At 48.5% G+C, this 13,181-nt stretch overlaps 1 protein-coding gene across 1 annotated transcript in view; it reads left to right on the plus strand.

The window, feature by feature from the left end:
• CIB4 (calcium and integrin binding family member 4) overlaps positions 1-13,181 on the plus strand; it is a 49,207-nt gene that overhangs the window by 35,885 nt on the left and 141 nt on the right. The window contains exons 4-6 of the mRNA XM_058550677.1: positions 2,904-3,045; positions 10,754-10,863; positions 11,753-11,841. Coding sequence (XP_058406660.1) covers positions 2,904-3,045; positions 10,754-10,863; positions 11,753-11,841 — 341 coding nt within the window. The remainder of the gene's footprint in view (positions 1-2,903; positions 3,046-10,753; positions 10,864-11,752; positions 11,842-13,181) is intronic.

Here is a 13,181-nt window from a genome sequence, read left to right on the forward strand (position 1 = left end):
TTCTATGTGCTATTCTTGTTACCACCAGCTACGCACCAACTGCCCCCTTCCCCATCTCTATAAGACAAGGTGTGTGTGTGTATGTGTACGTGTGTGCACGTGCACGTGCACCTGCGTAGATAACAGAGTCACGTGACACGGGTCTCAGGGGGAGCGGATTGGCTTCCTGCCAGTCACCTCCCTCCTGTCACTCCCAGCAAAGCCAAGTTATCAGGGAGGGCCCAGGGAAGGGAAGATTGGCATCTCATTGCCTGGTTGAATATGTGCGTAGACAGTGAGCCTGTTGATCTGTCTTGCACTTGTCTGAGCACAGGAAAAGAGAATTGAAGCCAGGACTTCTCATTCTGTCTGACTGGATTCTCATCATTTCTACCTCATAGAGAAAAACTCGTATTTTAAGTACAAGAGGTATGTGCCCTGATATTTTCTTGTTGTTCACTTGTATTCTCATTATAAGCATTATCTTCAATTGTGGTTCCCTTGCAGAAATCTTGTTAAGCCACCCATCCATCTGTGAGAGTTAAGGTAGTTAAAATTTGACAAAGTAATCTGTAATGCCACTTAGCTAGGTCCATGTGACCTGGGACACATCACAGTAGATAGAGTTGATTTGAGGCAGTCAAACCAAGCATTTCTGGGGGATGTTGAAGTGAAAGGATGGAGGAAGCAGACAAAGCAGGAGCTTCTTTGGAGGTTCTAGCAGGGCCGCCTGGATTCTCCTGGACCCTGGCCACTCCTGGAACATATATATGTATACATATGAGATTAACCCCGTCCCCTGGGGATCTGAGTACAATGCAGATTCCCAGGTGTATTCGTTTGCTAAGGTTGCTGTAATAAAGTCCCACAACTATATGGCTTAAATGACAGAAATTTATTGTCTCACAATTGTGGAGGCTGGAAGCCTGAGATCAAGGTGTCTGCAGGGTTGGTTCCTTCTGAGGGTTGTGAGGAAGAATCTTTTTCCCCTTTTTATAAGGACACCAGTCATATTGGATACGGGGCCCACCCTACTTCATATGCCCTCATCTTAACTAATTACATTTAAATGACCTTATTTCCAAATGAAGTCACGTTCTGAGGTACTGGGGGTTAGGACTTCAACATATAAAATTTGAGGGAGACACAAGTCAATCCATAATGCGGGGCTATACCCCAGACCCTCTAAAACAGGATCTCTGAGGGTGGGAGCTTACAAGTCATGTTTTGAACAAGGTAACTTGTATGCTCACTAAAGTTTAAGAATTACATCGCCACCTGAGGTGATGCAGAATGTCTTCTTCCCCACCTCAAATACATAAGAATACTAAATTAAAATTAAACCATAGATTTTAATATGTAGCTGAGTTCAAAAGAAACGAAAGAGAAATTTCCTGTGCCCCAAATGGGGAAATCAAAACCAGTGAGCTAAGCGTTGGCTGATGCAGGGGCAGCCCTAAGGAGTCATAGACAGGGATATAGGCCCCCAGAGGCTGGGGCTTAAATCCCACGAGGGAGGTGACAGGGCAATTGTGTGCTTGAAGCAGAGGAACTAACCCTTTTGCATGAATCCTGGAGCCTTGAAGAGATACTTTGTTAGTGAAAGGGGGACCAGAAAAATCAACCAGAGGTTTGCTTCACTAATTAAAAATTTGAAAGATTGAGGAACGATTGCCATTCGGCTCTGCTGTGTGAATTCACAGAATCAAACAGCTTTCTTAGCTGAGGTGCATCCAAGAACTTTGGTCAGTGGGGAGGGAGGGATCAGAGGTCACTGTGGAACACTAGAGCAAAGTTGGGATCGAGTGAGGCCTGCCAACAGGAGGTGTGTTTAGAACAGGCAAGGGCTGGGCCCCTGCACACCTGGGGAGGAGTCCTGGCAGGTGACAATGGATTAGGGACACAGAAAGTGGGAGGGCGAGGGGGCAAAGACAATCTTGCTACTTTTAAAGATTTCCAAGCTCACTCTGTGCCTTCAGCTCTCATTAGATCTGCCCACCCCTCCACGCCACAGCCCACCCAGCCCTCCCATTCCTGGGTCCTGAGGGAGAGTAGCAAGGGGCCTTAGTGAGCTGCCTCCGAGCTGGTGAGAAGCGGCTGGGGTATGTGCTCAGAACCTTGTGGTGCCAGCACAGGAAGGGCCCTCTCATCAGTGACCCCAGCCCAGTCTAGAGGAGCCAGGATTTCTAAAATCACCTTAGTCATGTGGCACTCAAATTTGAGCAATAGTTTGGTTTAAAAATGAAAACTGCTGTGCAAATTATAATATCTATAGTAGTTATATAACAACTAACAGCTACCACTTGTTGAGTGTTATTTATCAGACACTGTGCGACATTAAACCTATCCTGTTTAATCCTTACAACAAGCCTATAGGTAAATATAGTATTATCCTGCCCTGTCCCGTAGATTGGAGACCTTAGGCTCTGGGGATTATGTAATTTGTCTGCACTAAGGTCACTCACTAGTAAATAGTGAAGCCAGGACTTAAATCTGAGTCTGTTTGACTTATACATCAATATGTTGACAGTGGCTAACTCTGGGGAGTGGATTACAAAGAATTTTTATCCCATTCTTTATACTTTTTTTTGTATTTTCCAAATTTTATATATAATATGGAGAAAATTAATAACCATAAAAAAGAATAACACAATCAAAAAATGAACCCTTGGAAGGCTCATGCAGGAGGAGATGACAGTGAGCTGAGTGATGTTAAACACGGTCCTTCATCCCTGGTAGCCTCCATCATGCCCAGGGTCCTGGCTCATTGACCCAGCATCTACTCCAACATTTATGTTGTTGCTATTATTTTCTTCTCAAGCTTGGGACACTGTGCTTCAGGAAGATGAGCGAGGGCCAGGGAGGCATGAACCTGACATTGACAGAACTCCTCCCACCTTCCTCCTCCTCCTCCCCACCCACAGGTCAACCCTTTCAGAGACCGAATCTGCAGAGTGTTCTCCCACAACGGTGTCTTCTCCTTTGAGGATGTGCTGGGCATGGCATCTGTGTTCAGTGAGCAGGCTTGCCCCAGCCTGAAGATCGAGTACGCCTTTCGCATCTATGGTCAGTGCTGCGGGGGACTGAGTGGCGAGGCAGGGAGCGCCATAGAGTAAATACCACATCTGGAATCCATCAACATCAATGCATTGGTGGGATGGCGTTATTGGGGTTTATTTGGATATTTATGGATATTACTATGTTTCTCAAATAATGTAGATTTTTAAAAAATGATTGAGAACTACCACTCCAATGGATTGATGCCCTCCCCTCCACACCAACAGAAGCAAATGGAGTCATTGGTGTTGCTATTTCTTGGTAGTGCTGTGGGCAGGCCAGAGAGAGAGAACTACATATGGATATGAAGGAATTATGCTTGATTTGCAGAAGTTAAGAGATTTGAACACCAGAACTAGCTCAGACACTAAATGGCTGAGAAATCTTGGGCAAATCATTTCACTTTTCTGGGCCTCAGTTCCCTCATCTTTAAAATGAGGGGGTTGAGAGAGATTATTTCTGATGTCCTACAACGTTTTTTGGTCTCTGATTTTGTCTGGGGTAGCCATAAGACTCTGCTAAAGTTCTGCTCTTCAGCAGGCTTATGTCCCCTTAGCACAGCTGGGATGCCCAGAATTCTCATAAAGATTCAAAATGAAAGAAATAAAGAAATCTTGAGAAACTTTCAAACAGACCATGTGCAAGGCTTTAAGCTCATCGTGACAACTCCTTGGCCCCAAAGAACTTGTACTTTTAGGCTTGTATAGTTTGGCATCTCACCTGCCTTCCTTTCCTGCCATATCCTCCCCTATTTCCACACAGTAGACACCATCTTATTCCTGCCTCACGGAGTGGAGGAGGTTTAAGCCAGATGGACCTGTGAGGGCTAACTTTTCTCACCTTGAAAAAGGATTTAATGATATTTTTGTATCCCATATGTCCTCAGGCTTAGTAGCCAGTAAACTCAAATAAAGTCACAGATTCCCCTGCTAAGAATAGCTGAGGAAGCTCCTATCATACTGTCACTTCCACAGATAGCAACTATAAACTCTAAACAAAATATAAAAATCAACTACCTGTTGGCACCAGAAAGCTACCAGAAGCAGAGAGTTGACACTTAGAAGAAGGAAATGGTACCAGATGGTCCACCCCCCCACCCTTTTTTTAGCCTGAAAATGGGCTTCAGTGAGTGGCATCATGCAAGACTTATAGAAACTCTGAACTCTTTCTGACTTGAAGAATCAGAGAGTTTGGAGCACTTTTCCCCTGAAAAGTGAAAAGAGGGGAGAGTCCATGAAAGAAAGCCAGAGAAAGGGAGCCCAAATTTTGTGTACGCACCATGCCCAAATCTCCTTCTGACCTCTGAACCATACATATACAAGGGCAGCCTCGGAGCAGCTCAGGTAAGGATAAAAGAACTGAACTGAGATTTGAGCTCACTGCATTTTAACAAGGTCCCTGTGTGACAGGATTTTCAGTTCAAGTCCAACCAATTGCCTGCTAGAATAAAAATTTCAGCACTCTTTAGAGGAATATAACAGAATCCAGAGTTTCCACAATAAAGCATTCATAATGCCTAAGATACAATCCAAAATTATTCAATATACAAAATTAAAAAAAAAAACAGAAAAATTGATGCATTCTTGAGAATGGAGACTGACTCTGACATGACCCAGATGTTAGAATTACTGATAAGTATCTTAAAACAGCTATTAAAACCATGCTCAATGATGTAAAAGAAAATATGCTCATAATGACTGAAAAGATAGGGATTCTCAGCAGAGAAATAGAAACTATAAGAAAGAATCAAATAGAAAATATAGAACTGAAAAATAAAATATCTGAAATAAAAAGTTACTGGATGAGTTTAACAGGAGAATCGAGACAACAAGGAAAGAGTCAGTAAACCTGAAGATAGATCAATAGAAATATAATCTAATCTCAAAAACAGAGAGAAAAAAATATGAAGAGAAAAAGGAGCAGAGCTTTAGGGACATGTAGGACAATAGAAAGGTCTAACATATGTTCAAATGGAATCTCAGGAGGAGGGGAGACAATGAATGGGGCAGAAAAGATATTTGAAGAACTAATGGCCCCACATGTCCTAAATTCGACATGAGACACATATTTACAGTGAAATTCAAGCAGAGTAAATACAAATGAAATCACATACCCAAATTCAGTTGGCTTAGTAGTCCCTGCCCCCCATCCACTAGTCTTGCTCTTTCCTTACCCCAGGTATTTCTGGGAGTCCCCAGGGAGTTTCTAATGCATCCAAGGAGTCCTAGTCCACTAGCTACTGCTACCTTCTGTCAGGCCTTCTCCACAGTGCACTTGCTATGCTGTCTCAAGCCTCTTCTGTCTCCTATCAGTACTCTTCTGTATGGAGCAGCTCTTCTGCATAGAGAATGCTGGCCCAGGCTGGGTGCTCTTGTCTTAGCCAAGAGTCTTCAGGTTGCAAGTAACAGGAACTTACCTGTGTAAAAGGCAAATGATGAAGAATAGCAGTATATTAGTTTTCCATTGCTGCATAATAATTTACCACAAACGTAGTGGCTTCAGATGACCCACATTTATAATCTCACAGTTTCTGTAGGTTAAGAGTCCAAGCGTGGCTTAGTTGGTCCTCTTCTTAGGGTTTCACAAGACTGAAGTCAAGGTTCTGGCTGGGCTGCATTCCCACCTGGGGAATACTTGACTGGGAAGGAATCCACTTATAAGCTTACTCCAGTTGTTGGTAGAATTTCTTTCTTTGTGTCTATAGAATTTAGAGCCCTGGCTTCTTTCTGGTTATTGGCTGGAGACTGCCCTCAATTTCTAGAGGCTGACCTGTGCTCCTTGCCACATGAGCCTTCCTCAACATGGCTACTTGCTTCTTCAAAGAGAGCTAGGGAGAGAGTCTCTTGAGTCAGTATGCTGGAAAGATAGTCTTATATAACATATTGTAATCTCAGAAGTGACATCCTATCACTGTTGCCAAATGCTATTGGTTAGAAGTCCCCACCCACCCACACTAAAGAGGGGGTGTGTACTATACGAAAGCATGAATACAAGAAGTTCAGATCATGGGAGGAGGGAGGGCACTAGAGTTTATCCACCACGAGCAGTATGGAACCCATGGTAGAATGGAAGCAGGCCTCCTGAGGGCCTAGGTTTTAGCTGGCAAGTGAGGAGGAAGCCAGACAGCTACTTTCTCCTTTTCTCTCTATGGCCGTTTAGTCTCTCATCTCTGCTTCTTTCTGTGTACCTTCTCTTTCTGCAGGTCTGATTTTTATGCTTCTGTGCCTACAGGCCAAAGACGACTATCCTGGCCCCTACATGGCCTGCAGGCTTCACTTTGACTGACTAGCCATAAGCATCTGTTTCTCTTCCATTTTCTCAGGAGATGCTGATTGGCTCAGACAAACCGATGATCTAGCTGCCCCTGGGTTAAGTGACCAGCCTTGTCCAATCATCCACAGCCAAGAAGAAGCAGAGTCACATAAACAAACATGGCTCCAGAGGTGGCGGAGGCGGGGTGCATTTCTCAGAGATGGTAAAGTGTAGGCTGGGCAGATATCCCAAAAGATGTCTGCCTCAGATGTCTTTCCGTGGTTTCCAGAGCTAAACAAACGAAAACACCCAAACCCTTTAGGGAGCTAGAAGAGTAGCAGGTTCTCTTTTGGCTTCAAGGCACAGGAGCTAAATTGCGTTCAGCTCAGAAGTGGGGAGAATGCTCTCACTCCCAAGAGGTCAGACTGAGTTCCTCAGGTCAGATCCAGGACCAGACACCACCTGTCGCCTACACTCTCCTTGTATCTTCTGCCACCTCCTCTCTCCAGGCCCCCTCAAGTGGTTTCCTTCCTCCTTGAGCTCAAGTACAAAAACAAAAAGCACAAAACCTTCATGCAAATCAGCTGCGAAAATAGACACCCAGGGACTCATCAACTCCAAAGCCTCATCAGATATAACCCAGACAAACCCGAATTCTCATTGGGCTCAGAAGATGTGTTACCTTACAGAGCTGTCAGCAGGATTAGAGATGGGGCACAGGAATCTCTGAGCCTGATGCCTGGCACATGGTAGCTGCTCAACAAACTGAGGTGGGAGTGGTAGCAGTGAAAGAAGAGGAGGAGGAATAAGAAGAAGGAAAAGGAGGAGAAGGTGGAAAGGAGAAGACAGTGGTGGTAATGGCCGTGGTGATCATTCTCAGCCAAAGCCCAAGACCTCACTCAGTGCTCTAACTCCTCGTTACTCCGTGTGTGGCCCACGCACCAGCAGCATCGACATCGCCAGGAAGCTTGTTAGAAACGTGGAATCTCAGGCCCCACCTCCCCCGCCACCCACTGAATCAGAATCCGCCTTGTAACAAGTCCCCCCCGCTGGTTCCTCTGCACCTTAAAGTTTAAGAAGCACTGCTCTAACCCACAGTTCTCAAACGTGGCTGCGCGCTGGAATCACCTAGGGAGATTTTAAGACCTACAGATGCCTGGGCCCTGGCTGCAGAGATCTGATGTAATGGTGTTGGGTGTGCCCCAGTTGGTGGGCTTCTTAAAAGCTCACTGGGTGATTCTAAAGTGCAGTGAAGTTTGAGAACTACTGCTCTGACCTACTGTATCAGTTAGGATTGAGTTCAGTTCCATGTAAGAGCATCCTTTGGGGAAAAAAAAACCTGGAACAAGGCAGTCCAGAGCCAGGGAGACAGCTCCAGGAAGTAACCCAGGGCCCTGGTTCCTTCAAGCCTCCTGATCTGCTGTCTTTAGCAGGAGACTGCTGTCCTCAGAGTCACAAAGTGGTTTTCGTGCCTATGGGCATCTCATCTTCATTCCAGGCAGGAAGAAAAAGGGATGAGAGAAGGGATAATGGCAAAACAGACATTCAACAGCACAGATTGTCTACTCTTCTTTAACAAACTTTCTTGGAAGCCCCACCCAGCAACTTTGGCCAGAACTATGTCACATGGCCACGCATAGATGTAGGGAGACTGGAAAGCCGAGTATTTTAAACTGAACATGGTCTCAGCCTGAACAAGAATTGCAGTTCTGTTAGTAGGAAGAAGGAGTGAATGACTATCGGTCAAGAATCCAGCAGGTTCAATATACCCACCTCGGACGTACCTCCTGGGCTCCAGTTTCTGCTTTGAGGGATGCTCCTGGCCTCCAACTGATCCATCCTCCTCTCTCAGCACCGCTGGGGAGACTTTCTACCTGTCAGAGACCAACATCCCGACACTGCCTTCCTGCTCCCATCAGCACAGCTTCCACCAGATATGAATTACGCTCAGGCAGCTGCTGGAGCGCCAGTGGCCGACCTTCCCACACCTTCCCAAGAGGTGACGCAGTAACAAGGGATGCTAGTGGCTGGGAGAGGCAGGGAGGCAACCTCAGCTCCGTGGGAATCATAGTGAAAGTGTGCCCTACCTCACTCAATCAAATGGGTGAATTTTTGTGCAAGTACTTTGTAAATCGCAAGGAGTAACATGACAGAGAGGTTGGGATGATGATGGTAAGAGTGTTTTGGGGGGACCTGAAGGCTGAGCTCTTACTCTACCAGCTCTCTAATCTTCCCCATTGTTGGGAAACAGCAAGAGGAAGGACCCCTCCCCAGAGTGGCCCAAGGACGCACGTCCTGAGGCTGCTGAGGCCACATGAGCTGGCCAGTGGCCCAGAGCTCCCAGCCCCCAGCCCTTTCCCAGGCTTCTCTGCCCTCGCACCCCCAAAGGAGGGGAACTGTCCAGGACGACATTTTACTCCAGCAAATGATTCTATTTCCAGATGGCTTGGGACCAAAGCCATATCACTGCGCTGCAGTCTCTGCATATAGAAGCTGGGCCAGCAGGATACCTGGGGACGCTGCGGGGTCTCTGGGAGAGGCTGCAGAGCTTATCACCAGCAGTACAATGTCACTGGGGCTGCCCACCGCCTCCAGTCCCAGTGCTGGTCCCTCCACCCCATTACCCATGGTGTGTGACAGCAGAGCTGTGCAGGGAGAGCCTGGATGAACATGTCCAGCCTTAGCCTCCAGTCCCTGAGGCTGATAAACATTCAGCCAGGGGAGAGCCACCTACTTAAGGAGTGACGTGCTTAGTTGTACCCTTCACATCAGTATCATACCTTGGGGAACAGAGACAAAAGTCTTGGCTCTACCACTGAAGGATCCTGTGACATCAGCAAACTCTCCTCCACTCTGGGCCCAAGATAGCTAAAGCTTTCATTCTTCAAGGCAGAATATTACACGGTTTCTAAGGTTTGCATTTTTAGTATTTAACAATCATCGTTACAGAATTGAGTCTCTACTATATCTAACAAACATTTTCTATATTCCAAATACCATGCCAACTGACTTCCATGTATTTTCTTATTTAATCTTCACAGCAACTCCATGGAGGAAGTTTGGGTTTGGACGAGTTGAGTTTGATGGACCTATTCGACCTCCAAGCGGAGAGGGTGGGAAGGCAGGTGGTTATATGTGCCTGGAGTTCAGAGAGAAGCCCAGGCTGGAGATGTAAATCTGGGATTCATCAGCATATAGATGATATTTAAAGGCAAGAGGCTGAAATGAGATTAAGGAGGGAAGTATGGTTATTTAATCCCTGTGCCTCAGTTTCTGTAACTGTGTCATGAGGATTAATGCAGCGGAATATAAAGCACTGAGACCATTGCCTGGCACAGCTGTGTTTGTCGTGGTGGTAATTATCATTCTTGCCTAGGTTTATTGCCTTACTACGTGGCTGATGAGTGGTTCAGAGACCATGTTGGGTGTCGTGTCCTAGAGGAGGGCTGCCAAGAATGTCGGTACAGTTGTCTCATCCTGGTATTCAAGGCCCTTTGAAGCTCGGCCTACCTTCCAGACCTAACCTCTGACCTTCTCCCAAGCCTCTGCTCCCCTCACACCAGGCTGATCATCCCAGGACTGTTCCTTCCCTGCCACTGTCCCTAGCGACCCTGGCACCTCCTCCAATTGCCGTCTCTGAAGGCCTAAGCCCTTTAGTCCTTCTTTGATGCCTCCTCCTCCAAGAAGTCTTCCTTGTTCGCACCCCCAACCCCAACCAGGCATGAACAAGCCCATCTGGAAACCCTCAGAGTCCTCGGGATGCCTGCTCCTCTCTTCCTGGAGCCAAGCTGCTCAGGTGCCCGACAGTCTCCCCTGCACTCCCAGCCTGGGAGCTTCTTGTGGGCAGGAACTGGCCTGGTGCATCTCTGCAGCTGATGCAGAGTGACAGGAGCAGGTACTTATGCCCAGGTCCTCCATGCTGCCCAGCTTCCAGCCACCAAAAGACACCCTGGCTCGTGAGTTCTGAGACTGAGATTTCCATAAGTGGTTGACATGGGACTTGAGGACCAGCCAGCCAGGTCTGAATCCCCACCCTTCCACTTACTGGCAGTGTAGACAAATCATATAACACCTCTGTGCCTCAGTTTCCCTTTGGCAAAGTGAGACTAATAAAAGGTTGATTGTGAAGATTCAGTGACTCAAAACAGGTGAAGCTCTCAGGACAAATCTGAGCAGGTAGCACACAATCAATGCTTATTATTATTATTATTATTATTATTACTTTATCATGTTATTAAGCAACATCTTCATCTGCAGCCTGCTTTGTTGCCATAGCGCCCCACCCCTTAAGCCTGCCCAGGTCTCACTGAGTCCCAGGTTCTAGGCCCACCTGGGACAGCTGGGCTCTGCAGGGCCTCCCAGAGGCTGACGGGACTCTGTGGGGTTGTGGTTGGTACTATGGTCCCCAGGATTCTTGGAGGCTGAGGAAGCCCCCTTCCCCTCAGGCCCTGCCTGCTCTTTGCAGATTTTAATGAGAATGGCTTCATCGACGAGGAGGATCTGCAGAGGATCATCCTCCGACTGCTCAACAGTGACGACATGTCGGAGGACTTGCTGATCGACCTCACGAACCACGTGTGTGCCTGGGGCTGTGGGGCTGCGGCTGGGGCGGGCCAGGCCATCACCCCAAGCTCCTGGAGGGCAGGCAGGCTGAGGCGCCCCAAAGGATGAGCACATGGCTGGCAGAAACTACCCCCTGATTTTCTGTCCTTCATCCAAGATCATGACTCCCTTCCAGGTCCCCAGAGCAGTGTGCCCGAGCCACCCACTCCCAGGAGCCCTCCCACCAGCACTGCAGTCACTGCAGCCAGGGGGCCCAACAGCAGCTTGGCATCAGATGGACACACCACAATGTCCCCTTCCCCACATTATGCCAGCACAACACAATGCCCAGACGTCCTAGAGTGACAGTCCAAAGCGTGGCAAGACATGACGACATCCTTGTGAGCCCAAGATAGGGCGTGGATCCGTTTGTCCTAAGACCAGGAGAACCTGCAAGTGCTTTTGGTCTGTATTAGAACTAGAAGCAAAGATAAAACCTGAGGGGTCATCGCTGGCCCCCAACCTGACTGCACCCCTTGCAGGGCAGAGCCCCTGCCTAAGACTGGGTGACAGCAGCCAGTGTGGATGTCACCCTGTTCACTCCCTCACCTGTTCTCACTGCCAAGTTTGTGCTGGGGGCACCAAGAGGGCTCTTCCCATGATGAGACGAGCCCACGAGTCCCAGACCTCGGTGCACATAACCTCATCTCTCTGCACTTCCGTGTCCTCGCCTGGGGTGGGGGGTAGCAGGTGGACGAGGAGAACACCTGTCTTGTGGGGGTCGGGGGCTCTGGGGCACGTGTCAAGCGCCTGGCCTATGGCAGCACTGGGCACGTGGTGTTTCTCCCCAACCTGCGCCCCCATCTCACTTTCTCATTCTGGGCTCTCTCTGCTCTCTGGCTCCTTCCACACCCCCGGCTAGGTCCTGAGTGAGTCGGATCTGGACAACGACAACATGCTGTCTTTCTCAGAGTTTGAACACGCGATGGCCAAGTCTCCAGACTTCATGAAGTAAGGTGTTCTGGAGTGGGGGGATGCCCAGCACAGTGGGGGGCAGGAAGGGCCCCCCAGTTTCCCTTCGACCAATGGGGCACCCCAGTCTTCCCTAGGAGGTCATGAGTTTTCAGGGCACTTTGCAGATTCTTTCAGAATCAGCAAAACTGGAGCTCCTGAGAAACTAGGTAACCCAGAAAGAGACAGGGAGGCAAAGGGGAGGATGGCACTCCAGGTCTGCAAGTGATGTGGGTGGTGCAAACCTCAGGTGCTGCCCCTCCACAGCTGGCACACCTGTAGCCTCTCCCAGAGCCCACTGGCCTCCAGGACCTACCTGGGAGCCGCTGCTAATCCTGCTCCCCTCCCCCTACAACCTCCAATGGTCACTGGGAGGTGGGAATTTGCACGGGGGTGTGAAGATGCCCGTGGTGGAGCTCAGAGAAGAACTCAAGCATTTCTAAACCTTGTTTCAGGCAGAAAGGGGCCTTAATGGTCTTATCTGGCCCAAACACCCTTGAGATGATCGACCGTCTCCATATTTCCCTGGCTGTGTTCAACAGTCTTGTTTGGATCCTTCCGGTTATGGGATATGCACCACCCCTGGAGGCAGCCCGTTTCATGATGGTGGTTCCTGTTAGAGGGCCCTTCCCGTGTTGAGCTGGCATCTGCGTGCATGTGTCTGCTACTCCTGGGCCCTATTCTGCCCTTGGTCTCATAGTCTAGGTGATTTTGATAGTAAGGAACGATGCCCACTCAAAATGGTTTAACAAACCAATCAAAAAAGAACAAGGACAGCTAGACCTCAGAGAGCACCGGGTCAGGAAGCTGGGATCGCGCGTGTTCTCCCTCTCTGTGCCCAGAGTCTCTGCCTCTCTCCTCAGCTCCGCTGAACTTAGCTCTGTGTGCAAACCAGCATCTCTGCTTTGTCAGACATGAGGCCACACAAGGCCACACACGGCCTCCCCACAGCAGTCAAGTTCCTATCTCCTTGGCTCTGAATGACCTTCAGTGACTCCTAAGTAAGATCTCTCAGCTCTGACTCCAAATTCCCAGAGAGAGAATCCAACTGGCCTGGCTCGGGTCAGGTGTCCACCCCTCTTCCGACCACCTGGCTGGAGGAGAGGGCTGTCCACTCCAACATGGCTGCCAGGGGGCTGTCGCTTGGGCTGACTCTCTAAAAGAGGGCGTACACTTGGGACCACCCCAGCCAAGGATAATTCCTCTTCTTCCGTAACAGCCCAGCACGCAATTGAGGCTGGAATCCTGTCCTCCTTGAGTTTTTCTTTGAATCTCTCCCATTTCTTTCCACTGGTTCCAGCACCACAAGCTTCTGACACCCTTTGCATTCTAGTGATGCT

Source organism: Diceros bicornis, chromosome 12 (genome assembly GCF_020826845.1).
Source record: "Diceros bicornis minor isolate mBicDic1 chromosome 12, mDicBic1.mat.cur, whole genome shotgun sequence".
NCBI lineage: Eukaryota > Metazoa > Chordata > Mammalia > Perissodactyla > Rhinocerotidae > Diceros > Diceros bicornis.